Raw genomic sequence first — 26,561 nt, forward strand, 5'->3', positions numbered from 1 at the left:
GCGCTGCCACTAATCTGCTGTGTGATCTTGGACATCACTTTCCAACTCTAGCGCATGGGTTCATCACCTATAAATGCGGAGGAGATCTATATACTGGCTGAGGCTGCTCCGGCCCTGAAGCATGATGTGGTGGAGAGAGAAGCAGCTAGGCTGTCAGGAGAGCAAGAGTCTGGCTGGTTCTGCAACGAATTTGCTACATGACTATCAATAAGTCACTTCTCCTGCCGGGGCCTCAGATTCCTCATTCGTAAAGTGAGGACATTGCCTACATTAGAAATGGCAAATGTATGGCACCTGTGTCACACGCCCCATGTTTGTGCTTAATGGCAGATGTCACTAGTGGATCTCAACAGTCTTCCCGCTGACCCTGGACACAGCCTCCAGGAAGGTACTCTCACTCCATCAGAGGGTGCCCACAAGGTGACACCTAACTTGCCTTCCCTTAGAGCTGGTCTCTAAGGTCCTTCGCAGCTGCGCCCCTTGGGGACTCCATGACCTAGGGACCCTCAGCCACTTACCGTGCTTGACCAAGAACCTCAGGGCCTCCAGCTGCCCACTCTGGGCCGCCACGAACAAGGGGGTGATGCCATAGGCGTTCTTGGACTCCACCTTGGCGCCGCCCTTCACCAGGATTTCTATGACCTCCAGGTCATTGCGGGAAACAGACTCGTGCAGAGCCGTCCAGCCTCGGTTGCAGCGGTGGTTGGTGTCTGCGTTGTGCTGCACCAGAATCCTCACCGCCTCCACGTTCTTGCGCTCACAGGCTGTGTCCGGGGGGAGGCGAGATGGTCAGCAGGGCCCCGGCAGGACCCGCCCAGCCAAGACCCCATTCGTTTATCTGTCCGTTCACTCATTCATCCATCAGCCATTCATTCAACAAACACCCATTGGGTCTGTATTATGTTCCAGTCCCTGCATTGAATTTAGGATACATGACTAAAGTAATACTAATACTAATATTAGCAATAATGCTTGCTGATGTGTATGTAGTACTGGTTCTGTGCTGGGCTGTGTGTCCTAAGCACTTAACATGATTAACTAATGTAATCATCCCAACTGCTCCTAAAGGACGCAGTGTTGTTATCCCCTTTTGCAGATGAGGAAGGTCAGGCACAGAGAGGGTGAGTGACTTGCCCAAGATCACACAGATAGTAAGTGGCAGAACTGGGATTCAAACCCAGGGAGTCAGGCCCAGAGTCTCTGTCCCCTGGAATGTTCCAGGATGCCCTGTCATCTCCCTTCCAGTGTTACCAGCCTCAGTCCTCCATGTTACCAAGGCTAGAAGAATCTTCCTAGATGAGGAGTGGACAGTGTCATATGCCTGCCCAAACCCCACCTCCCTCTAAAGGCTGCTCATTTAATCTGCGGTAAGATTTATCTTCTGAGAACAGCTGGGCAAGTCTTTCTTGACCTGCTCAAACCTCCTTTTTAAGCCTCATCTCTGTCCCTAGACCCCAAACGCACCCCTGGCTCTGGGTGGGAGTTATCAGCAGGGAGCTGCAGGTGGCGTCGAGTCACCTGGGCACTTGTCCACGTTAACCACCCCTGGAAGCTTCTCTGTGTCAGTGTTGGGGGGGTGGGGAGTGGGGACAGGTTGGGGGGACTGAGGAGGAGGGGGAGGGGGCTGCCTGTGTAGTGTTTCAAACAGGACCATGGGCCGAGCTCTCTGCCTCTCTAAGCCTTGTTTTCTCACCTGTAAAGTGGAGATAATGAAATCTTCTGGAGAGGATGCTGTAGGAGGACCGAGGCAGTGCATGTAAGGTGCCAGCAGGGTGCCAGCAGCATACGCAGCACCCGGGCCAAGCTCTGGCTGTGACTCTCTGGGACAGCTGAGGCTCCAGGCAATGGCTATGGTGGCCAGGCAGGCAAGGGTTCTAGGGTCAGTAGGGGACCCAGTTCCTGCTACCCAGTTCGTGCTGCCCATGGAATGTTCCAAGTACCGGACACCAGACACATGGGGAATTGGGGTAGCTGTAGTTTTTCAAAGCATAAAACCTCAATCATTTTTGTGAGCCCCGAGCTGATTGCCTAAGCTTGTGGGCACAAATGAGATGCTTTAGCACATAGCGGTTCAGAGTGTGGTGTGGCATTCCGCTCCCTGGGCTTAAATCTCGGGGCTACCCCTTGATGGCTGTGTGATCCTGGGTGACTCATTTCCCCTCTCTGCGCCTTAGGTCCTCGTCTGCCAAATGGGGACACTAGCAGGGCCTACCTCCCAGGTAGATGGACAGGAGGGTCCAGTAAAAGACCAAGGCCTGGCATGTAGCAAGCGTGGACAAATGCCAGCTGTCATGGCCATTCAGATTTCGACTCTGAGTACTGCTTGGGCGCCAACAAATGTCCCTGGATGATGACGTACTGAGTAAGCCAGGGGTTTTCATTTTTCTTAAACAAACATCCCAAAGGTGCACACTCCTTCCCATACCTCCTTGCCTTTGCCCGTGCTGTTCAGGCGCAGCTCAGGCGGCCCTGCCCTGGGTGCCCCTCGCCCTTGCCCCCACACGGCCTCCTGCCAAGCTCCCCATTGCTGTTGGGTGTGTGTCGGTGCCCCTTGGGCTGGGAAAGCACGTAGGCACAGACCATATTTTTCCAGCTTTGAGCCCTCAGTGTCCCTCAGCGTGCCTGGCCCCTGGGAGGCACTTGGGAAGTGGCTGAATACAGGCCTGAGCGAACGATTCCGCTACGTAAATTGTGCACACGAGCAGGGCCTACCCCCCGCTTCGAAGTAGACCACTTGGCGGGTTATGCACTTATGGGAGCGATGCTCCCCAATTGCTCACCTAGCTTCCGGACTCTTCCTCAGAGAAGCCCACCCTGGGTGGGGGGTAGGGACTCACCTTTGTAGAGTGGTGTCTCCCGGGACTTGTTGGAGATGTCAGGCTCCGCGCCCGCCTGGAGCAGTGAGAGGAGGCAGTCCAGGTGTCCCCTGCATGTGGCCAAGTACAGGGCTGTTTCCTCCTGCAGGGTGCGCTGGTCGATGGTCGCAGGGTATGCTGGGGAGGACCCACGGGGAAATTCATGCAGGTGGAAGACACCTGGCCCCTCGACACAGAGAGGCTCCCATTTCCTCCCAATTGCAAGGACAGACATGTACAGCGTCCTTTAAAATTTACCAACCACAGACTGCATTCATCTCACTCTTTCACAGGGCTCTGTTAGCTTCCCGGTCGTACAAATCCAGCTCAGATGCCACCTCCTCTGGGAAGCCTTCCCTGACTGAGCCCCTCCCTCTCAGAATGCTCCTGTCCTTCCCTTGCACCCCCACAGCCATTGCTGGGAACTAGATGTCTCATGTGCTGTTTCTGGGATTGTGGTGGCCATGTGGGGTCTGTGCTGCTTGAGAGCAGAGGTGACACCTTCCTGCAGGTAGGTGTTACCCACCCAAATCTGGTTCGGGGGAAGGTGGGGTTCAGAGAGGAAGTATGACTGGCCCAGGGTCCCACAGCTGGTGGGGGACAGCCTTGGCAGGGCACAGGCACAGCTGCAGTATTTTTTACACCAAATCAGAGTCTGGAACATTCTGGAACAAGCTGGCAGTGGCTCTCCCAAAAGTCAACCCTCCCTCATTCCTCTTCTAGGGATTAGGCTCTCCTGACCCGGGTGGCCTGGAGAGGTGGCAGCAGGGGGTGTCTGGTGGTGGGTGGTGGGGTGGAGACAGGTCACTTCCCCTCTCCCAACTTAGTGACCGTGACTGCCACATCGGCGTGACAACCCTGCCTGCCCTCCTCACCAAGGTGGCCGTGGGGCAAAGAACACGAAGCCCCAGGAGGAAGGAGCCCTCCCCCCAGCCCCTTTCCTTCTGGCCGCACCCAGCGCCCGCCCTCACCTCGCTGCAGGACCTTCAGGCAGCCCAGCTGGCCGTAGTAGGCGGCCTCGTGCAGCGGCAGCCAGCCCTCCTTGTTGGGCTCCGAGAGGTTCTTTCCGTCCTTGATCATGGCCCTTAAGGCCTCTTCATCGCCCTCCTTGATGGCCTTGAGCAAGGGGTCCACGGGCCTGGGGGAGCAGGGGGTAGACAGTCCTCAGGAGCAGGTAGAGGCAGGGCCTGCGGGGGACCGGGGGCCAGTGCCGGCTGTGGGGTCCTCAGTCCTGCTTGTCCCAGCTGGCTCTAGGACAGGTGCTCGGCCCCCTGCAGCCTGGAGGCCACAGGAGCTATTTTCCAAGGGTCCCTCCGTCCCTGCGGCTTTCCGTGGCTGCAGCTGATGTTATATCCAGACCGTTTCTACCCCGAGTGCCAGGCAAACGGTGCCAGCTCCAGAGGGACAGAGAACTACTCGCAGGAGGTTTTGCAACAACGAGATGCCCTCCCTGAGCATAGGGCGCCGGGGTTTGCGGAGCACGCCCACCTTCGGGCCGTCTGGGCCCCGTGCAGCTCCGGGGGGTGGGGAGGGGGAGGCACAGAGCCTCTCAGAGGGGCCCCTAACCACAAGCCTCTCTCTGGGCTCTTCCCATTCCCCTCCCTGCCCTGTCCCTTCTCCCCACTCTCAGCGCTCCTGGCTGCCAAAAAGCTTAAATACTCGAAGGATTAATAAACCCGAAGCCTTTATAATTTAAAACTTCTGAATGATGAAAAGATTTCAGGGCTAAAGAAGGGCATCTTCTTTGTTTGGCTCATTAAAGTCACTTTGTTCATTCATTCATTCACCGAGCTCCCTTCCCCATCCTTGGAGAGTGAGCGAGGACCACAACTGCTGGGACTCCCAGATCCACTGCTGGGGAGGGTTCTGCATAAATAGTCCCATTTCCCAGGTGGAGAAGGTGAGGCTGGAGGCAGGCCGTGTTCCCAGGACCCCACCGTGTCAGGGGCTAGGATGGGCTCTGAAGTCTCCAGCACCAGCCCCTGCACCTCCCAGCTGCTTCCCCCAGCACGAGCAGCACTTCCTCCTGACTCACAGCCTCTCTGGTTATTAATAGCATCAGAGCACAGATGCCGGTTAAGCTGCAGACCCGGCAAGGATGATGGGACACTGACCAGATAAGTCCTGAAGTCCCCATCAACACCAGCTCTGCCACCTTGAGGAGATCCACTTAGGAGCAGCCAGAGCAGCCCCTGTCGGCATCAGGAAAAGCCCCAGGGGGGTACGTGTCCCCTTTCCCCTGGGAGGTCTCTGGTGGGACCCCAGCTGAAGTGGAAGGGAGGAGGGCCGGCTGTTCGTGTGGCCTTGGCTGGGGGGCCGCGGTGCAGTGTCATGAGAACACTGTCAGGACGCACCGCCCAGCTTGCGTGTCGCCAGCTGTTGTGCAAGGACCCTGGAGCTCTCAGCCCCACACGCTGATGGCTTCTCCGTGAGCTCAAAGGCCCTGCCCAGAAGGTGGGGGAGGTTGCTGGGGGGTCAGCCCATCAGAGCCTAACAAGCTGGACGGGACCCTAGAGGTCACTTTGTCCTCTCCAGCCACAGCCTACAAAGCAGGGAGACTCAGAGGGGACAGCGACTCTCTTCGGGCAGTCACACAGGAAGCAGCAGTTGTGCTGAGACCAGAGCCGGGTCTCCCTTTTCCAGACTGTTAACCCCACCTGCGGCACCAAGGAAGTGCAGGGCGGCAGGATTTGAGAAAGGCTGGGAGGGAGAGACCAGACGCTGGCCAGTCCCCTCTCCCCTCTCTGCAACATAACTGGGCGAGGACATAGGGGTTCCAGCAAGGGGGCCCCTCGTCTGCTATAGCTGCTTCCAGGGTCACTATTCCAGGGGTACAGAGAAGAGAGGAAGGCAGTTATTTTGCAAGGATCCCGCTGGCCCAGCACCCGGGTGCCGGACAAACAGAACCCCCTGCAGCTCGGGTTACTTCTGGGTGTCAGCACCTGGCACTTAACTAATAAAGGAAACAAAGCAAAACAAACGCTGAGGTGTGGGGCTGTGGGTGCGCTCAGATACACCCACGGTGAGGGTGTGGGGAAAGTGAGAGTGGGGCGGAGGGTGCAGCTGAGTCATCAGCTCCAGCTCCGAGCTCCCTGGGCCTCTGGGGTGTAAGGACGTCCCCCCATCTCCTTCCTGCTGGGTCCCCAGATTCAGAGCCCTGCAGGGGTCCCTGCCACACACAGGCCTCATGCTGGGGGTGTCTGAGGGGACCATCACAAGCACCCCTTGGGTGGCAGTTCCTTGAGGACCCAAGTCTGTGCCCACCAAACCCAGCTCAGCGGGAACAGCTGGGCCCCAGGGGACACACCTAGGAGGGCTTTGCCTGGGAGTTGCCCCCACAGTGCCCCCACCCCGACTTCCTGGGTGCTACCGGCCTGCTTCCCATCCCCCACCCTCCCTGCCACCCCAGGTGGGGGAGTGAGCCTGGAGGGTCTCCCGGCGAGCGAGGTCACTTACGCTGGGTGGGAGGTCTTGAACAAGCTGCTGCTGTACTTCTGCATGACCCCTTGGAACAAGCCCATGGGGGCCGGGGCCGGCGGGCTCGCGGGCGGCGCGGCGGACCTGGAGGGTGCAGGGCAGGCGTGAAAGAGGGAAAAGTACTCTGCATACGAGAAGCGGGTCATGGCTGGAGGCAGAGCCAGGGCAGAGACTGACTGACAGACAGACACAGGGCTCTGAACCAAAGCAGATGGCCGGGTCCTCTCTGTGTGCTGGACACAGCTGCTGTGTCTCCGGATTATTTTTGGCCCTTGGAGGAAGCCCTGGGAGATTTAAATGACCATATAAGACAACAATGAGGTTAACCTCACCCCCACGCCCAGGGTCCCTCTCCCCAGCCAACCACGAGGGAGGCAGATATGAAGCAAGGTGACATTCTTCACCCAGGAGGATGTGAGACGTGGTCAGCGGCAGGTCCCAGGATGAAAGGGGCTCAGTCTTGCGGCTGGCCAGGCGGGTCCCAGCAGAGCTGGACTGGAGATTCGTGGGACGCGGCGGGCAGGGGAGCAAAGCTGAGGACCCAAGTCTTGGCTATGCCCCCCACCCCACCCTGCCAGCTCCTCATCAGAGGATCGTGCCCCAGGGTCGGGAACAGACAATATGGAGGTTACAGCCAAAGGATGCACGAGGAGGGCCGTCGGGGCCAGGGCTTGGAGCCAGACAGACAGGGGTTCAAATCCAGGCTCTGGCACTCCTGAGCCCGTGACCCGGGACAGGTTGACCTCTGTGACTCAGTTCCCCCACCTGGAAGGTGGCATGAGAACAGCCCCATCTCGGGAGTGAGGGTAGGAGAGGCCTCAATAAGCAAATGGTGTAAAGTGCTTAGCCGAGTGCCAGGCACAGATGGGTGTTCGACACACGTCAACCACTGATTTTAACATCATTTCACTTCTCTCAGCCTCAGTTTCCCCACTCCACTGGACTGCTGTGAGGTGTGGCAGCCACTCCACTAATCTGAATTGTCTGGGGTTGTAGTGAGAACGGGACCTGTGGCCCCTGCCGGCTCCACCCCCGATAGGTCAGGCCCTGGCACCCGGGACACCCAGCAGGCCCAGCCTCGGTGCCGCACACTTCTGGGAGCTGCCGTGGGACTGAGGGGGACGTTGCTGCTGGCACCCCAAGGGGCATGGGGGGCTGCTGTTGTGACCCTGAGAAGGACCCACACTCTTTCAGGCCAGGCCAGAACCTACGGACGCTGTGGGACCCCAGCAAGCCAGGGCGCGGTAGAGAAGAGGGAGGGGACAGAGAAAGGAGGGAGGGCCTGCTGGCCCAGTCGGGGCTGGTGGCAGGCCTGGCCACCTTCACCACCCTCGTTGTCACCCCTCCTACCTTCCTTCTCGACCCCACTGGGTTGAGCAAGACACCTGTGTTCATTCATTTACCCCCATTCAGTAACTGGAGATGTGGGTGCCAAGGTCACTGCTTTTTACAGATGAGGAAGCTGAGGCTCTGAGCAGGGAGGAAACCGCTGAGGGTCCCACACAAAGGTTCGGACGCCTCTGTCTGCCGGAGCTCCTAACGCCTCCCTCTCAGGGCCTCGTCTTCCCCTGCCTTGTCACCTCCCTCCAGCTCTACCCTCCGCACTGACAGGCCCTCTGACTTTGAACAAGCCCCTTCCCCTCTGTGCCTCAGTTTCCTCATTTGGAAAATGGGTAGGCAGGACCAGCAGGGGTGTCCTCACAGCTTTCGTGGCTGTGGAGAGACTGTCAAACAGATCCAAGAGCCACCATCTCAGGAAAGGGCAAAGCCTGGCACAGCCACAGGCCCTGAAAGCTGCCTGGCTCCGTGTCCTGTGCTCGCTCCTGGCCCTGAGCAGGAGGGAGGGCCGGTAGGGGGGCAGCCTGCTCCAGCCTGTGGTCTCGACGAGGTCCCGGGCTCCCATCTCTACAGGATCCTTGAGTCTCGGCCTCTCTCAGCCTTGGTTCACTGTGGCCTCCGATTACTTAGAACGTTTTTAGCAACATAATAGGCATTAGTTAAAAAACCCACCACACTGTGCTAACACTAGGACCTCTCTCTGCATAGTAACAACAGCAGCAACTGTGCTGGGACGCGAGGCTGACGGAGCTGGGGCCAGGTGGGGGTGATGACGGCCCCTCAGGATTGCGCGGGGCAAACGCCCGCAGAGCCGTGCCGAGCATGCCCTCAATTCCATCCTCCTGCCACCTTGGAGCAGAGAGGGGGTGTCCTGTCCCCACTGTGCAGATGAGGACACACACAGACTGAGTGCCATCCAGCAAAAGGATTTCCCGGTTCCGCTCAGTCCCAAGGCCTGTGCTGGGGCAGGGGACGAGGATCAGTGAGGCACGTCTTTTTGTGGGTCCTCAAGATGTTCAAGGCCAGCAGAGTGGAAGCCAAGGACACACACGACCACAGAGCCACGGGGGAGGGGCTGAAGTGGAGGCAGGAGGACTCGTTCTGGGAGCACTGGAATCGGGGAGCACTAGAATCGGGGAGCACTGGAATCCGAGTGCATTCACTTGGTTTGGGGGCCGGGCGGGGCGGTGAGTCTGAGAGCTGCATGGGGGCCAGGCCTCCTGACCCGCTTTTGTGCTCTTTCCGCTACGGCTGGAGGCCGCACGTCCCCTCCGGCCCGGGGCAGGAGGATTCCCAGCAGAGCGAGCCACCCTGAGCCACAGAGGTGAGAGGAACCTGGTCCCAGGCAGGATGTGGGCGCAGGTCATGCCCTGGCAGAGGCCCAGGTAGGGGCCCCCTCCTTTGCGTGTCAGCGGGCAGGGTCTGGGGTGGAGAGTGTGTCACCAGCCTGATCCTGGAGTCCGGCTGGGCGTGGTTTCAGACAGGGTCAGTCGCGGTGAGAGCGGAGAAGGGGCAGGGGGGACAGTGCCCCCAATTCCTCAGTGAGCCCACGGATGCTGCCCTGTCTGAGCTGGTAGGAAGCCCAGGCCGGCCCCAGGAAGGGAGGGAAGGGGCTGGGCCTGGCTGAATGCAGGTGGCAAGCAGGCACCCTAACAGGGGAGGGACAAATCTGAGAGAATGCCCCACGCCTGCCACCGCGCCAGGGTCCTCTGTCCGTTCTTCCACCTGATCCTCACAGCATCCTATGTCGAGCACAGATATTGAGGGCATAGTGCCTGGCACATAGTAGGTGCTCAATCAATTTAAGCAAATGCGACAAAACAAACAAAAGCCTTTGTAAAACCCCATATGGTAATCTTGGTGTTGTGTGTTTGTGGGCTGAGATCTCAAACCCCTGGAAAGCCAGCCCCTCTCGCCCTGGGCAGAGAGAGGAAGTGCTCATAGCATATGAGCAACCCACCCTCATTCCCGCAGCCTCTCTGGAACCAGCCTCCCACCTGTGAAGTTTCTGTTTCTCCGTCACCCAGCGGCCAAGCCATCGTTTCTGGGCTGGCCAGGGAGGAATCACAGGTGGAGAGGAAGGTGAATGCCAAGCTGCAGCAAGTCTGCTCTCATAGCCGTAGCTGAGATTTCACTGGGCACTTGTTAAGTGCCAAGCCTTGTGACAGGCACATTGTACAAAGCATCTCATTTAATTCTCCAGTCCACCTTGTGAAGATACAATTGGTTTCCTTTGCAGATAAGGAAAGCGAGGCTCAAAGAGGTTTGTTCTCTCTAGTCTGCATGACAAACTCCTATTCATCCTGCAAAGCCCAGCTCCTTGACTAAGTGAATTGACCCTTTCTGTGTCCCTCTGAAACTGAGCAAGCCCCAATGCTGCACTTGCCCTGCAGGGTCAGCGTGTATTTCTGGGCATGCACCTCATTAGACTTTGGGCTTAGGGAGTGCAGGGCCCAGGCCTGATTCATAGCCAGGTGCCGGGAAGGCACCTGGCATATCCTAAGCGCACAGTAGTGTGGGTGGCTTGATTTGAGTTGTTTGCCTCTGTGCACACATCAGCCCAAGCAAGTTCTTGCTTCATGTTTTCCTCCTCTGTCTTCTTAGAAATGTAACCTTAAATAAAATGCAGAAGTTTGAAGACTGTGAAGACCCAGCTTCCTGAACTCGCACTGGGTGGCCCATCCACGGGAACCCTGGGCTCCCCGTGTCATGGGTGCATGGACCCCACTTCTCTGTGGGACAGGAACTGCCTCTTGGGGAACCCTCAGGAGGCCAAAGCTTGGCAAATGATCCTCATGCATGTTTCACATTGTGGGGGAAGAGAAACAAATTGGGAAGTACCTTTAAAAAGAATTATAGTTTGTCGAATGCTGATCTTGCTTTCATTTCTAGGATCCCAAAGACTCCATTGACTGCCATTTTAGTCACAAGATGATAACGATAAATTACTTTGCTCAAAGTGCATTTATTGACCCAAGAACACTTATTAGGCACCTACATCAATCCAGGCTCTTAGCTGGGCACTAAGGATTTAAAAAATGAACATCAGCTCCCTACCCCTAAAGAGGTCACAGTGTGGTTGGGGACCCTCTCAGGAGGCCCTCCCAGGGTGACCCAGAAGTTTGTCTATGAAGCAGAGGCAGCGGAGAGGCTGGTACGGGGAAGTCAGGCTGGGAGGGGAGTCACTAAGGCTGCAGGATGTGGGGAGGCTCCAACGCTCACCTCATCTTGTTTGCGTTCATAAAATACCACAAGGTGAGCACAGCAAGCTTTTGTTATTGCCATTTTGTGGGTAAGGCCACTGAGGCTCAGAATGGGTAAGTAACTTTCCTAAGGTTGCACAGCCAGTAAGCGACAGAGGGAGAATTTGAATCTCCAAACCCACTGCTCTTTTCACTCTGCTGCCTCTTCGTTCCTCCTTTATTCACCCCTTCAGTCGCTCACAGCTATCCGGTGCTTGCCACGGTCGGGCACAGGGCTCCCCAGGCGGGAAGACGGAAGTGAGGACCCTGCCTTCATGGCGCTTACAGGTTAATGGGAGAAACAGGCAGATACGTAAGAATTGTCAGTCGTAGTCAGGGCCACGAAGGAAACAGGCTAGAGAGGAGGAGGGGGCGAACGACCGGACCTGGGAGGGTGGTCAGGTCCGGGCTTGCTCAGGTGGTGACATGTAATCTGAGACCCGAAGAATGAGACAGAGCTGGACATGTGGAGCCTCTGGGGACATGTGTGACATACTCTTCCTAAACTTGCTCTGGATCTATTTGGATGGAAACTGTGATATTCGGGGATTAAAGTGAACCAGTACTCTTGGGTCCTGCCCTCACTATAACACCGTGTCTGGGTGTGTGGGCACAAGTGCGTGCGTGTCGTGTGTGGGTGGGAGGCAGATGTAATTAGGCCAAAACCCCACTTCCAGGTGCGGGAGGAGGAGGAAGCAGAAAGAGGCCTTTGCGGTGTCAGCAGCGCCTGGCTACGTGCCTGTCCGCACTTCGGAGCGGGGCAGACTTTGGTTCAGCTCCTGCCCATGCTGAGCACACGTTACATCGTCTGTAAAAGGGGCCCAGAAATGTCTACTTTGAGCGGCTTTTGTAGGCATTAAGTGAATGAATGTGTGCCAGGCACATGGGAGGTGCTCACCGAGCCTTTGCGGGGGGAGGAGGGGGAGAATTGTGTTAAACATTGTATCAAAGGGCTTTGCCTTCCCCAGCAGGGTCCAAGCCCAACCTCCTCCCAGAGTAGAAGTGCAGAACTGAATCTAGCAGGTTTAAGGTCACACCAAGGTGAGAGGATGCAGGCTGACCCTCCCTGCTACACTCTTTGCACCTGGATCTCTGAGGGAGGCTGCCTGGCCCGGGAGAGTGGTTTCCGTTCCCTGGGAGAGCTGTGTCCTGGGAGGCCGGGTAGATGCACACGGCCCACTGTGGGCCCCTTCCCTTACCCCCCAGATGGAGGAGGTCAGTGTCGGGAGCTCAAGGGCCCACTCAGCTCTGATGTTTCTAAGTGCTGCTGGGACTCCTGGGAGGGGCTTCACCCTGGCGAGAAGGCTGCAGACGCGGGGAGACAGGCAGGCTTTGTGTGGCAGGCCCTGTGTTCAGATCCTGTCTTTGGAGAGAGGATGCCCTTGTTCTATCTGATCTCCTTCTGAGAAAGAGGAAGCTATGGTCTGGCTTCAGCTGTACCGGCCAGAACAGGAACCAGGGCCTCCTTGAGCGCTGGCCACGATGAACCCAGGCCTTGACTCTGGGTTTCCCTTTTATTTTTTTTTTTTTTTATTTTTTTTTTTTTTTTGAGACAGAGTCTCACTCTGTTGCCCAGGCTAGAGTGAGTGCCGTGGCGTCAGCCTAGCTCACAGCAACCTCAAACTCCTGAGCTCAAGCGATCCTCCTGTCTCAGCCTCCCGAGTAGCTGGGACTACAGGCATGCGCCACCATGCCCGGCTAATTTTTTCTATATATATTTTTAGCTGTCCATATAATTTCTTTCTATTTTTAGTAGAGGTGGGGTCTCGCTCTTGCTCAGGCTGGTCTCGAACTCCTGAGCTCAAACGATCCGCCCACCTCGGCCTCCCAGAGTGCTAGGATTACAGGCGTGAGCCACCGCGCCCGGCCGGTTTCCCTTTTAAAGGTTGGGTCCCAGAATAGGAAATCTGCAGAGGCAGCTCAGTCACCTGCAGTCTTCGTGCTCCTTTGAGCTGCCCAAAGAAGCTGCCTGCCTTTCCCTTTAGAAGGGGCTCCATGGCTCTGGGCATCCCAGGCCTTTGCCCCGACAGCCTGACAGAGGTGGCCCAGCCTTGGCAAGGGATACAATCACTTGGAGGAGAACCCTGGCCAGGGGAGAGGGCTGAGGTGCACCAGCACCCACCTTCGCCTTCATCTCCTGTCAACTATGACTGCACATCGGAAAAAGCTTGTCTGTTGTTGTTAGAGAAGGAAGCTGAGGTTCTGAGAGGTTAGGTGACTTGCCTGAGGTCAGCCACCCACCCCCAAACATACACTTGACTCTGGCTCAGGGGTGAGCAAAAGCATTTTTACAAAGATCAAATGCTTAATTTCCTCTTTGGCTCCCTCCTCCTACAAAGAAGGTGTCCTCTAGATCTGCACCATCCGATATGGTGGCCGCTGGCCACACGTGGCCAGTGAGCACTTGAAATGTGGCTGGTCTGAGTCGAGATGTGCTGAGTGTGAAATACACACTGGATTTCAAAGACTTGATGGGCAGAAGGTAAAAAAATCTCATTCCTAATTTTTATATTGATGATGTAGAAATAATACTTTGGACGTAAACTATCTATGAAAACTAATTTCACCTGTTTCTCTTTACTTTTTAAATGTGGCTATAAGGCTATTTAGAATTGCATCTGTGGATTGCAGCTGTGGCTAGCGCCATGGTTTATTGGGTGCTGCTGCTTTCGAAGGTCCAGCGACGGAGATAGTAAAAAGTTGCCAGAACACGGAGGCAGGATGGCTTTGCTGGGCTGACGTCTTTTGCTTCGCCGACTTGCTTTCCCAGGGAGTGTGCGTAGATGGGTTGGAAGCGCTGGCCAGATACAGAGCATTGGCTCCACCACATTCAGCGTGAAGCCAGCAGTGCGAGGCCAGGGTGTGGGCTTTGGAGCCAGGCAGCTCCAGTCTCTGCAGCAGCACCTACCAGCTGTGTGCCCTGGGGCCTCTGACTCAGCCCTAAGCCTCGGTTCCCTCATCTGCAAAATGGGACTATGACACAGATCCCACCTTGAGGGTCCTTAAGAGGATTAAACGAGGCAGAGCATGTCTGGCACCCACCACAGTACTTGGCACTGCCCGAGCTCAGTAAGTTTAGATAACACATGTAAATCATTAAAGTGCTAGAAGGCACCCTAGCGACCAGGATCAGTTAGTTTTGGATTAACAGCTTTTGGGATCTGCATCTCACGGATGCCCCAACGCCCCCACTGCCCTCATCGACCTCGCCTTGCTCACCTGGTCCATGGGTAGAAATGGGCAGGTTGGCGGTTGGCACGTGCAGACGTGGTGGCCTCAGCAGTGGGTGGGCCCCGTGTCTTGTCTGCCAGACTCTGCTCGATGGCCATCTGCATCAGCTCTTCCTCGCTCAGGCTGCTGTACAGGCTGTACTCCTCGTGCCCAATGGTGCCCTGGCTGCCCCGAGCACTGATCTCAGTGGCCATCCTCTTCCACCTCCCACTCTGGCCTCCAGAAGAGACACTCAGTGGGGAGGAGGAAACGGCAAATCAGAAAACCCTGTGAGGAGACCAAAATCACCCTGGTCACAAACAGTTTAGCAAGATAGCTCTATTGCCCACAGGGAAGGCTGTGTGTTCCACTGGCAATCACACATTCATTTTTTATTCCTTCATTTGGTTATGATCCAACCACCCATTCATCTGTACGTCCATCCATCCACTCATCTATTCATTGACCCACCCACCCATCTAACCACTCATCCACCCATCCATCCATTTATTCATTCTCCCATACATCCATCTGTCTTCCCACCCACTTATATACCAGTCCATGCTCCCATCCATCCACCCACTCCATCCACGTATCCAACTATCCAACCACCTACCCGCCCACCCATCCATCCTCTATCCGTCTATCTACCCACCCAACCATTTATCCATCTACCCTCTCATCGGTCACTGCTCATCAGTCTATACAACCTTCCAATCATCCATCCATCCACCTGTCCTCCTATTCATTCACTAATCCATCCATCCGTCCATGAATCTATCCATCCATGTGCTCATCCATTCATCTGTCCAACCATCCAGCCATCCACCCTTCCCTCCATTATCCATCCTCCTGTCTGTCTACCCCCACACCCATTAATCCATCCCTCCTCCCAAACATCCGTACATCTATCTATCCAATCATCTATCCATCCACCATGTATTTGTCTATTCCAGACAGCCTATCTATACATGTAGTCCTATCTGTACATTAACTAAAAGCCTACTTATTGAGCACCCACTCTGACTCAGGCACTCCTCTAAGTACTGTGGATACAAAGATGATCCCAACAGACAACAGTCCCTGTCCTCATGGAGCTTGCACAGAAATACATGCATTCCTTCCTTCCGAGTACCAGCAGCGTCCCAGCCTGGTGTCTCTCCATTTCTCTGCACCGTGGTAGGGCTGAGAATGCTAGGGATGAATCGGACGCAGGCCCACTACTTGAGATCGCATGATCTAGTTAAAATCAATTATCAAAATAATTTTCCATCTGAATCCTACGCACTCCCTTCTAAAAATATGCCTCAAAGAGAAATGGGCTTTGGTTGGGAGTTGATTGCTTTTAGGAAATGAAATAGAATCAACTAAGCCTGATTTTCGTTTTGACTGGCTGACGTGCGCGGTGACTGCAGGTCAGTGGTTCTTGGCCCTGGACGAACATCAGAATCACATGAGGTCTTTTTAAAAATACCCGAAATACCAGGGCTATACTTTGGTTTGTTCAGCAAATATCCACTGCCCTCCTGTGGAGGCAAATGTCTCCCATCCCTTCCCCATTGATACTGGACCCGAGTTCGCATGACGTGCTCTGGCCGAGTGCTCGTGGACACGAGGCAAGCGGACACGAGGCAACAGACACGTGACAAGCGTGTGCAGCGGGGTTTGCTCTTGCCCCTCTGCCATCACCTAGAGAAGAACTCCCCACCGGAGCTGCTGCCCTTCCGCCTGAGCCCCAGAGAGAAGCCCGCGGGCACCACCTGAGCCCAGCCTGCCCAGAGGAGCCCCACCCAGCAGGGCCTGGCAGCCTGAAGCTGGGTCTCCCGGCCTGGGCTGCCTGCAGATCCAGAGCAGGAGAATAAACGCTTATTTGAGGTGCTTTGTTACGCAGCATTCTTGACACCCAAAAGACTTCGACAGACACTTCACAAAGACAACACCCAAATGGCCAGTAACCAAAAGTAAAGGCACTTAACTTCACTAGAGTTTGGGGAAATTCAAATTAAAATCCCAGTGAAATACCACTATTTGCCCACCAGAATGGCTCCAATGAGAAAGATGGAAAACACCAAGCGCTGGGCAGGATGTGGAATAACCAGGATTCTCCCAGCATTGGCAGGAATGTAAAATGGCAAAGCCACTTTGGAAAATTGATACTAGTAGTCAAAGCTGAATATAAGCATGTTCTATGACCTAAAATTCCCCTCCTAGCTATAGGCCCAAAAGAATTATGTACCTATGTTCACCAAAAGACAAGGTCAAGAGTATTCATAACAGTGCTGTTCACAATAAACGCAGCTGGAAACTAACCAAAGGTCTACCAACATTTGAATGGGTGAATCCACTGTGGTATACTCATGTGATGGGTAGCATGCACCAGTGAAAACAAACAAACTACAGCTACATCCAACAACAAGGTTGAATTTCACAAGCAACAAACCCTATAAAAAGTAACATAGCTGAGTGCGGTGGCTCACGCCTGTAATCCTAGCACGCTGGGAGGCCAAGGCGGGTGGATTGCTTGAGCACGGGAGTTCGAGACCAGCCTGAGCAAGAGCGAGACCCAGTCTCTACTAAAGAAAAAAAAAAATAGAAAGAAATTAGCTGGACAACTAAAAATATATAGAAAAAATGAGCCGGGCATGGCGGTGCATGCCTGTAGTCCGAGCTACTCGGGAGGCTGAGGCAGTTAGGATCGCTTGAGCCCAGAAGTTTGAGGTTGCTGTGAGCTAGGCTGACGCCACGGCACTCTAGCCCGGGCAACAGAGCGAGACTCTGTCTCAAAAAAAAAAAAAAAAAAAAATAAGTAACATATATACACGATTCAACTTATATCAAGTTCAAAAACACATAAAACAGACCACCTTTGGCAGGTTACTAATGGGGCAGGGGGAAGGGTAGCGTGTGGAAGGCTTCTGGGAGCCACTCGTGTTGTCCGTCTTGATTTGAGCCACATGGCGTGGCTCCCTTTGTAAGCATCCCTGGAGCTGTTGACGTATATAATCTGTGCACATCTATGTGAGCACATTATACTGCAATAACATAGCTAATTAAAACATTGAGAAAATAAGTCTTAGAAAGTATCAATTCTTGGGCTCCAGCTCAGACCAATTAAGTCAGAATCTTTAGGAGGCTGGCCCAGGTATCTGCCTTCCTTGACGAGCTCCCCAGGCGACCGGGAACCTCCTCTTTGGAGAATGACCAGCCATAAAGCACAGGCAGGTGTGGGACCCCCGTTGGAGGGGGTGCGTGGGACGTCACACTAAGCCCTCTGCTGAGCCCTTTATAGAAATTTCTTTTGTTTAATCCCTGGAACAGCCTTACGAGTAACAACTATTGCTCTGCAAAGCACCAGCAAATGAGTTATTGAACAAATCTGGGTTCTTCCAAACACAGCTGGAGGAGGCTGCGAACCTTGAAGATGGCAGAAGGGCCCCTGGGAGCAATGATTTCCATCCTCTGCTCCTGTCCTTCCTGGCACCCTTCCCCTCCGCCTGCCTCTCTCCGCTGATTCTGGCTGGCTCAGGCTTGACCTCCCGCTGAGCCTCAGAAGTGGCCTCCACAGTGGGCTCCCAGCCTCAGGCCTCCTCCCCAGCCCCTTGTCTTCTCTGATGCCCCAGACCCCACACCCCACACCCCACACCCTAGGAAGGCCCTCCTCTAACGGAATAAACCCTGCGCTGCTGGCCCTGGCTTTTGGGTCCTCCAAACTCTGGTCCTCATACTCCCTTCTCCTCTTCTTCCACACACCTGACCTTCCAGCCGAGGTGGGTGGCGCACCTTTCCCCCAACACAGCCCGCCCCACAGCCCTGGCTGGGGCTGTGCCTGACACGCCCTCCTGCGTTCTGTGCTGCTAGGACTCCTCCTCATCACTCAAGGCCCGGAGCATGTACCCCTCTTCTGGGAAGCCTACCCAGATTCTTCCGAGAAAAAGAACTTCTCCTTCTGGGAGAACTTCTCCTTCTATGCTGTGGTCAGCGGTTTATGTGTTCACTTGACCCTGGATCCTCTTCCCAAGGCCGATGCCTCTTCACCTCCTTGGTGCGGAGGCTGAAGTTCACGGCACGGCCGGTCAGATTACCTCCACCACGCAGGGCGCAGCGGATCCTGCCCACGGCTCACCCAACAGCCACTTCCCCCGCCTTCCTGACCATAGATCCTGGCTTTGCCCAGGCCACAGTGTGCCATGTGCCACGGATAAATCACAGTTGTTCCAAGCTGGGGGGGACCACCCTGCCATCCTGACCCCCTGGCCAGTGACTAGGCTAGGGGTAGGCTGGGGTGCTCTTAGGAAAGACTCTCCTTCCTGATAAAATAGAAAGTAGTGAAGAAAATGCCTCCTAGCCCCAACCCCTGCTTTATGCTTGGAGGACTTGAGGCTTGGAACTGTGGCAGCCACATTGTGACCACGAGGGAGACAGAGTGGCTGGTACAATGAGTTTGACAAAATGAACGACAAGACTCTGGGCCCTTCATTGTACTGCTGAGCTGCTGAACCGATGCCGTGGCCACCCAGCCTAGCCGACTTGCCGGTACAGACCGAAGATCCTCGTGGTTTCGGCCAATGTTGGCAGGGTTTTCTGTCATATGCAGTCAATGCCATCTTAGCAGATGGCTCTCAGGCCCGGCTGAGTCTTACAAACACACCAAGGCCCTGCCTGCACCCCAGACCAATGGACTCAGAGCCCCAGGGCTGGGGCCCACGCTCTGCAACGTTCGAGGCTCCTCTGATGATTTCAGGGTGTACCGAGATCAGTACGTCAGTTGGCTGCTCTGTGGTCCACACTAGGGGAGGGGAAGGGGTGTCACGTGTGACCTCAAAATCATTTTATACCTGTCATTTGAGATGCTATTTTTTTGCAGCAGCAGAAGCATCAGTTTTATTTATTGTGAAAAGAACCCAGGACTTGGAACCAATCATAAACCACTTGGGATTATATCCCAAATCAGCCAAGAGCACCTCTTCTCCTCTCTTGGGTCCTCAGTTTTCCTGTCTGTTAAATGGCAGGGTAGACTAGACCTGTCCAACGGCCCCCATTCTGGCAGGGGCACCCGTGCAGCCAGGTGGGTCCCCCATCCCCAGCTGGCCCAGGCCTGGCTTCCTGCCCCTTCCCAGCTTCCATGCAGCTGGGGTCCCCACCAGGTCTGCGCTGGCCCACGTCTGCCTTCAGAGGAGTTGGGAAGGGGTTCTGCCCAGTGAGAGGTGACCTGCTCGGCTTCTCCAGAGCTGGGGGTCGGCTTTACCCCCCAACCTGGTGCAAGGCAGGGGCTCAGCATGTGCCCAGTGCCCGGCCTGGCATCGTGATGCCCCATCTGAAGGTGTCTGCTCGAAGCCAGCGGACAAACCAGGAAGAAAATCGGACGAAGAGTCATAGACCTGAGTCATAATCTGCATGCTGATGCTAAAGTGCTGTGTGACCTCGGCTAAGTCCCTGTCCCACTCTGGGCCTCATTTTTCCCATTGCAAAAGGAGGATTTGGGGCTAGAAGGTTTCTAGCCCCATGGCTCTTCCAGTTCTAAAGATTCTGCGACTCAGTGAGACATTTGGTTTAGATCTGTGCTATCAAACCCCAAACTCCTGTCCCTGGGGATCCCCTGTGGCCCCCTCCCCAGGTCCCCATATGGAAAGGGCTTGGCCTTGGTCATGGGGGAGCAGGTAGGAGTGGATGGATCTCAGGTCTGGATGTCAAGACCCCTAGGTCCAGTTTCAGTTTTGCAACTATGTGACCGTGGGCAAGTCACTTCCCCTTTCTGGGCCTCAGTTCCTTTATCAGTAAAAATGGGAATGAGACCAGCTGCTTCTCTGCGTTGCAGAAGCAATGTGTGTGCTAAGGCTTGGGGAGGGAGTTTATAGGGCGTAAAGCAATTATTTAATGGGGACCCCTCCCACCCCTCATCTCAAGGCAGCTGCTGGCCCTGCAGCCTGCTATGGGCCAGTCAGAGGCTCACAGACAGCACCTGGCCACAGAGCCCCTTCCCTGACCACGTGCCTCCCTGGAGGCGAGGGCAGCCAGGTAATGGTCACCTGGCATTAAGTTAGCCAGGTAAGGATCACCTGGAATGGCCAATCCCACAGCTAATTCCAGACTTACTAGCCCCTTCCCGAGCCTCTCCCCCGGGTTGGACACCATCCACAGACTTGACATTTGCCCTGTCATTGCACTCATGACAGCCCCGGAAGGTAAGAAGCTTTTTCACTGAATTAACTTAGTTCCTCTCCAACCTGCTCCTTCCAAAAGGAACTTGATGCCTCTATGTCACTGGTCCCACTTTACAGATGAGGCAATTAAGTTTCAGAGGGGGAGAAGAAGGGTTTGCATGGGGACAGACAGCTGGAAAGTTGGGACGTGAAGCCTGATCCTCCAACCTCAAACCGAGTGCTCCTTCTGGCAGTTCCTGGAGCGCTGATGCAGCTGGCGCACACGTGCGTTCTGAGCAGGCCCGTCCTCACCCAGCCGCATCCGCTACCCAGCCTAGAGCCCCCGGCCTGCATCCGTGAACTGGGCACCATGTCGGGCCCTTTGCCCCTGAGAGGCAGGACGAGGGAAGGCAGGGGCTGGACCTTGACGGGACTGGAGAGACGGGGGCCCTGCCTCTGAGGAGGCAGACTCCCTGCCCCGCTGGGGGCCCACACAGCCCTGTTTGCCACACCAAGTTCCTCGGCCTTTCAGGGTTCCTGGGTAAGTTACGCACCGTTAGTTTCCTCGTGCATAAAATGGAGATATTAGTAAGTATTACTGGGGGTTGGTGGTAGAATCAGTGGGGCTCCCGTGTGCACAGGCTCAGCGGGGGCCTGGCCCTTAGCAAGTGTGCGACACATGGGCCGCTTCAGGAGAGCAAACTCCCCCTCGCTGGACCGATGCCATCGTGCGCGGGTGACGCCTGCCAGGGGTACTGCGGGGTGTCAGCCTGGGGGCAGGTGTTGCTGCTCGGCCTTAGCGCGAGGGGGAAGTTATGAAGCGGCCTGTGGCACTAGCTTGACCGAGTGCAAATCCCAGCCTTGCTGGTTATTAGCTGGGTGGCAGTCTCAGCGCCTCCGTCTGCAAAATGGACATAATTGGGGCACCTATTTCTTGGGAGGGGGGGATGGTGGTCCTAGGTGAGAACTTGACCCTCTTTTGACCTCAGTTTCCCCTCATCCTCATGCTGCCCAGCTTGATTTCTGAGTCCTCTGCCCGAGGGCTGGGCCACCTTCTGGGCCCCTCCCTACAAATCCAGGGCCTGCCTGGAGGGAGGCCAGCAGCCCCAAGGGATGCTCTGAGAGGCTAATTGGGATAAAAATAGCCCTTTCCCAGGGAAGTTGGAGTCCAGTGGGCTTTGCCCAGTCCAGCCAGGAGCCTGAAGAGAGAGAGGCATTCAAGCGTTGGCCAGTCCAAGGCCGGCTTGGAGCAGGGGAGACCAGGCCATCCTGGGGCCTCCAGGAGACCCTCTCTTGCCCTCTTTGCAGCACCCCAAACACTGGCCCCAGGGGAGCCCCCACCTCTCCCAGGTGGCATCTGTAAAGTGGCTGTGACAGTGTTTCTTGAGTTACATGCAAAGCTCTCAGAACAGTGCCTGGTCCCTCAGAGCCAATGCTCTTCTGAGCTGGGCCTCAGTCGCTGCATCCGTGAAGTGGGCAAAGCAACATGGACTCTTGCAGGGCTGTGGTGAGGATTTCAAACTAGCATTTGGAAATCGGTTGTTTTTCACCCCAGTTCCTCTCCCTCCCTACACATTCAGGGTCTGCCTGGGGTGTCTGCCTGGCAGTGGATGGGCTGGGGTCTATGTGGTTGTTTGTGGGGGCTGTGGTGGGAGGAGGTCACTCCCTGGATGTCTTATCAGAAAACTAGGGGCCAGAGGGGACACAGCTGGGAGGGCGGGGCCCTGAAGGAGGGTGGCGGCCACGCTCCTGATGGCCCGGGACTTGGGTGGGGCGTGAAGGCTGGGCAAACCACTTTCCTTCCGAGCTGTGTTTGCACGTGGAGCTACTCAGCAGCCCGCCCTGATCTGCCAGGCGTCCTTCCAGACACACTCAAGCATCTCCTCCACCAGGAAGCCTCCCTGGTGGCTCCCAAGGAGCACAGCTGTCACGGAGATGTTTACCGTGCAGTGGGAGATGGTGGCGTGGCCCTGGTGCCCAACCGCCTCTACTCACCCCTGGCTCTGCCACCTACTGGCCGAGTGATAGGGAGCAGGTTACTCACACCCTTGGTGCCTCACTTTGCTCTTCTGTAGAATGGGGATGATCCTGGCACTGGCCCATGGCGGTGTCAGAGGAGAAGGGGCAACGGCTGCCGGCTCACCAGTGGCTCCTGAGAATCTGCTCACGTTATGCTACAGCCCCCAAGATGCTGCAGTTCTCTGCTCTGACCCCAGAAAGTGGGCAGGACGGCCGTGGCCCATTCCTGCCGGGAGGACTCCCTGGGAGCTGCTTCCTAGCTGGCGTCCCCAGGGAGGCTCCGTCTCAGAGGTCTGGATCCCCCACACTCTCCTCCATTTAAAAAGAGCAAGAACAAAAGTGAAAGTGAGCCCCAGGCCCGGCCTTCTCTTGGCAGCTGTGGCCAAAAAGGAAAGCTGTGACAGTGAGCTCCACGGGTTGTGTGTGGAACCCACCCAAAGGTTCCAAGAGTCACTAACGAGGTTGGAGGAGCTCGGGGAGGAGGGAGACCTCCAGGCCCTCCAGCCTGGGTGTGGGATGGATGCTGCCCGCACGTTCCAAATTCTCCACTCCCAGGGGCCCCTCCCTGCGAACATGATCTGCTGTCCTAGAACTTGGGAAGGACCCACTGCAGGTCCACTCCACTCCTCTCCATCCTGGACTTGAATTTCTGCACAAGGTGACCGGCTACGAACGACAAGAGTGGCGTTTAGTGAGCGATGCATTCACGTGGAGGGGCTGGGCACATACTAACTACCGTATGAGTATTTCGGTGAGGGTCCACTGACACCTTTTAGGTGTGGGAGTGGAGTGTAGACTGTTCAATGCAACCCTTCTGCAAAGCCTTCCGTCTGGAGCCATCGGTCACCCTCGGTCACTACTGCCCACCACAGCAGCTCACCAGTTATTTACTTATTTATCTGGAAGCCACCCCAAAAAGAGAATGAGAAAAGAGGTGATCAGAAGAGATGGAAGAAAGAAAAACCATCTCCTGCTTTTCCGTGGAAAGTATTCTGTCGCAAGGACGAGCGTACATTCCGCACAGGCCCAAAGGCCACTCTCCGAGGCGGTGCCCATGAGCACCAGCTCAGAAAAGCATCAGCCAGTGCCAAGTTTCCATTTTATTTCTTCGGTCCCCGCAGCTATTGAGTCTCCAGGCCTGTGGGTCACCTTCTGCTCCACCTCCTGGGTGGAGGGCACCTCCCCTGCCTCCTGGACCTGCAGGCGGCTGGCTCCCGCCCCAACCCCTCCCCACCCTCTCTCTGTCTTCCACTGTGGCCAGGCTGATCCTGTGGCTCAGCCACATACGGCTCTGGACACAGGATTCCAGGCCCCGACTCGTTTTCTGCCCAAGGCTGCGCAAATGCCAGGCTCTGCCATCTGTGCCAGCGACCTGGGGTTGGGGTGGTGGGGGTGGGAAGGGCTGGCAGGTCCACTTCTGAGCCTCCCAGCACCTCCGTCCAAGTGCAGCCCTGCCCGGCCCTGTTCTGTTCCCTGGGTGCCGGGAGACAGCGGGCCCTCACCTTGGTCCCTGCGTGGCAGAACACACAGGGGTTCTGGAAGCTCTAACTACAGGCGGCAGAGCAGGGAGGCGCTGGTGGGGTAAAGGGGTGCTCTTCCAGAGCCCCCTCCTCACGCGAGCCCAGCTGCAGGCTGGCTAGAAATCGTTTGAGCTGGATCCCACCCAAATCAGCTAGGACCTTTTCCTTTCTTTTACCTTTCTCCCTCTGGGTTTGTTTTTGTCCTCTGCTGCCTTTATTTAAACCTTTCTCTTCTCTTTCTGCTGTCCCTGTCTCTTTCCTCTCTTCTGTCACTCCTCTCTTCTTTAAAAAAACTAGGCAGGTTAGGAAGCAACTTACTTTTTCTTCGCTACCACCTCCTCAAAGCATTCCTCTCAGCCACAAAGCTCTTAACACTTCATTTATATTCCCCGCATTGACTATTCCAGAAGACGTTGCTAAGGAAAGAGAGCTCCAGAGAAAAACCACTCCTGAGGCAGCCGCCTCCTCCAGGCAGCCTGCCGCCTTGCAGCTCAGAATGGAAGGCCCGTGGGCGGGCCCAGAGATATTTTTGTGCCTCCTTCGGGAAGACTCTTTTGGATCTAGCCTGTCCACAAAATATGGGCACCTTATGATGCCTTGATTGTGCCAGGGACAGTTCCCTGGGTGCACGACGGTCCTGTTTACCACGCCACAGCCCTGACTCCAGCACCTCTTAGCTGTCCAGCTGTAGGCCAGACCCTTGGCCTCTCATAACCTCAGTTTCCACATCTGAAAAATGGGAGTAACAATCACGTCTAACTCATGGCAGCCCTGGCAAGAGTCACCGAGAGAAATATCCACGAGTGCTTGGGCCGGTGCCCGCTCACAGTAGGTGCTCGGTGAAGCTTGCTGGTGTTGGCTGCACTGCTGCCCATTGTAAGGTCCCCGTGGGTGGATTATAGAGGCCCCCACCCCAGGGAGGAGGAAGAGGGTGCCCCTCCTCCCCTGCTGACACGAGGCACCCATGGCTTGGCCTGTGTGTGCGAGAACTGATGATGCAAACTAACATGGCACCCAGTGGAGCTGCTGCCAGCTCCTCGAGGATGCTACGTGGCACACAGGCCTGCCACCAGCTGCAGGGACCCGTTCAACTGTTTTGGAAGTGACTTGAGCATCTGCTGATGGCTGCTTCACGGTGCTTCCGCCCAGGCCTCTGGTGGCAGAGGTCAAGGTTGTGGCAGGAGTGGTGGCCCCAGCTGGCTCTGCCTGAGCCCCTCTGAGCTCCCTCCAGCCCCCGCCTCACAGAGCGAGCCTTCCCTGCAGCGGGGAGGGCGCTCCTGTCCTGTGCGGGGCTCAGCCTCTGCTCTGCTTCAGGCCTTCCACGTTCACCTGCCTTCCCTGCCCGTCACCCAGTCCATCCCCCGGGCTGCCCCTGCCTGAGCAGCTGCCTGAAGTCAAATCCCACCGGCCCCTCCTCTGCTCAAAAACTCTCAGAAAAGTTTCCATCTTCTCACCTGGCCAGGAAGGAGCTGCATCTCCCTCCAGCCTCCCCTCCCAGCTTCTCCCTCACTTCTCACCTGCAGGGCCCTTTGCGGCGCCACACTGCACTTCCCACCAGCACCCCAGGCGCCCCCCACCCACTTGTCTGCCTTCGTCTGAGCTGCTCCTCCACCTGGAGGTCCCTGGCTCCACCCCACCCATCTTTTTGAAGGCCGTCTCCTCCTTAAATGTGTCACGTATACATGTGTGCACACACTCTCCCCACAGTGGAGTATAGCTTTGTTAAGCCTCACACACATAGCGTTTCTCTGTTTCCTCCCCGAAACCCCAAGCAGCTGTATCGACAGCCCCTGGCACCGTAACTGCTATGGTTCCCCACAGCTCTGTGCACGCAGAGGCACTCAGTAAATGCTACATTAAATTGACTCCCCACGCTGAAAATACCTATCTGTTCACCTGACCAGAAAGCATTTCTGAAAGTCATTTGTCTGCCCGGAGCAGACATTGCCCGAGGCCTACGGACCCAACAATAGCATCATTGATAACTCCTCTCGCATTTCCATTTTTAGAAGTGCACGGCAGAGTGATGTTCTGAGCAAGAGTCCCCTGGAAGAATGGGAATGCGCATGCAAATTGCTGATTCTCTGTCCCCCAAATCCAAAGTGAAGGTCACTGGCATGCCGTGTAACTCCAGAGAGCAGGAGAGAGAAGGAAAGGCCACAACCCGGTGTGACTGCAAGAGGTTTCGAGCAAGTACTGCAGCCCTAGTCCCAGCCGGCCACACGATCGTTCGCTAGGTCTGTGTAAGAAAGTTGAAAGCATGCATTACCTGTTAGGCTCTGAACAAGGCTACCACTCAGGGACAACAAAACGGTTTTTCTTGAGAGTGTCTTAATTCAGAACATGCTCCCCGACTTTTCCTTCTGCCCTGGCCCCAAGCTGCTGGCTGCTCTGCCTGGCAGTTCTGAAACGCTCTCCTTTGAAGCAGGGAGTTTATTTCGGGCCCACCGCATGACCAGTGATGACAAGCCAAACTATAAGATGTTATGAATCTCAGATTTCCTGTTTGAGGATTGCACCGAGGAAGCCGCGGTCCTGCCTTCCGTTCCTCCGGGCGCATGGGATGCAGACTCCTGCTTCAGAGAGCATCTCGGAGCTTCGGCCTCACGTGATGTCATCATTTGTGATCCTTGACATGGAGGCCATATATGGGTATGTTTCTGGAACTACCCGGGAGCGAGCGAGAGAGGAGAGAGAGATGCAGAGAGTCACAGACAGGAAGACAGGGAACGAGAACGGAGAGGCGTGGAGTTAAAGAGT

General features: G+C 55.8%; 1 protein-coding gene across 1 annotated transcript in view; it reads right to left on the minus strand.

Annotated features, from left to right (window-relative positions):
• The window catches only part of ASB2 (ankyrin repeat and SOCS box containing 2), a 40,002-nt gene extending 13,796 nt beyond the window's left edge, over positions 1-26,206 (minus strand). The window contains exons 1-6 of the mRNA XM_069465260.1: positions 26,071-26,206; positions 14,132-14,410; positions 6,312-6,416; positions 3,827-3,993; positions 2,838-2,993; positions 519-764 (exon numbers count right to left, since the gene is read on the minus strand). Of these exons, the coding sequence (XP_069321361.1) occupies positions 519-764; positions 2,838-2,993; positions 3,827-3,993; positions 6,312-6,416; positions 14,132-14,337 (880 nt within the window). The 5' untranslated portion in view covers positions 14,338-14,410; positions 26,071-26,206. The remainder of the gene's footprint in view (positions 1-518; positions 765-2,837; positions 2,994-3,826; positions 3,994-6,311; positions 6,417-14,131; positions 14,411-26,070) is intronic.
• Positions 26,207-26,561: the final 355 nt, after the last annotated feature.

The sequence above is a fragment of the Eulemur rufifrons genome, chromosome 2 (genome assembly GCF_041146395.1).
Source record: "Eulemur rufifrons isolate Redbay chromosome 2, OSU_ERuf_1, whole genome shotgun sequence".
Lineage (NCBI taxonomy): Eukaryota > Metazoa > Chordata > Mammalia > Primates > Lemuridae > Eulemur > Eulemur rufifrons.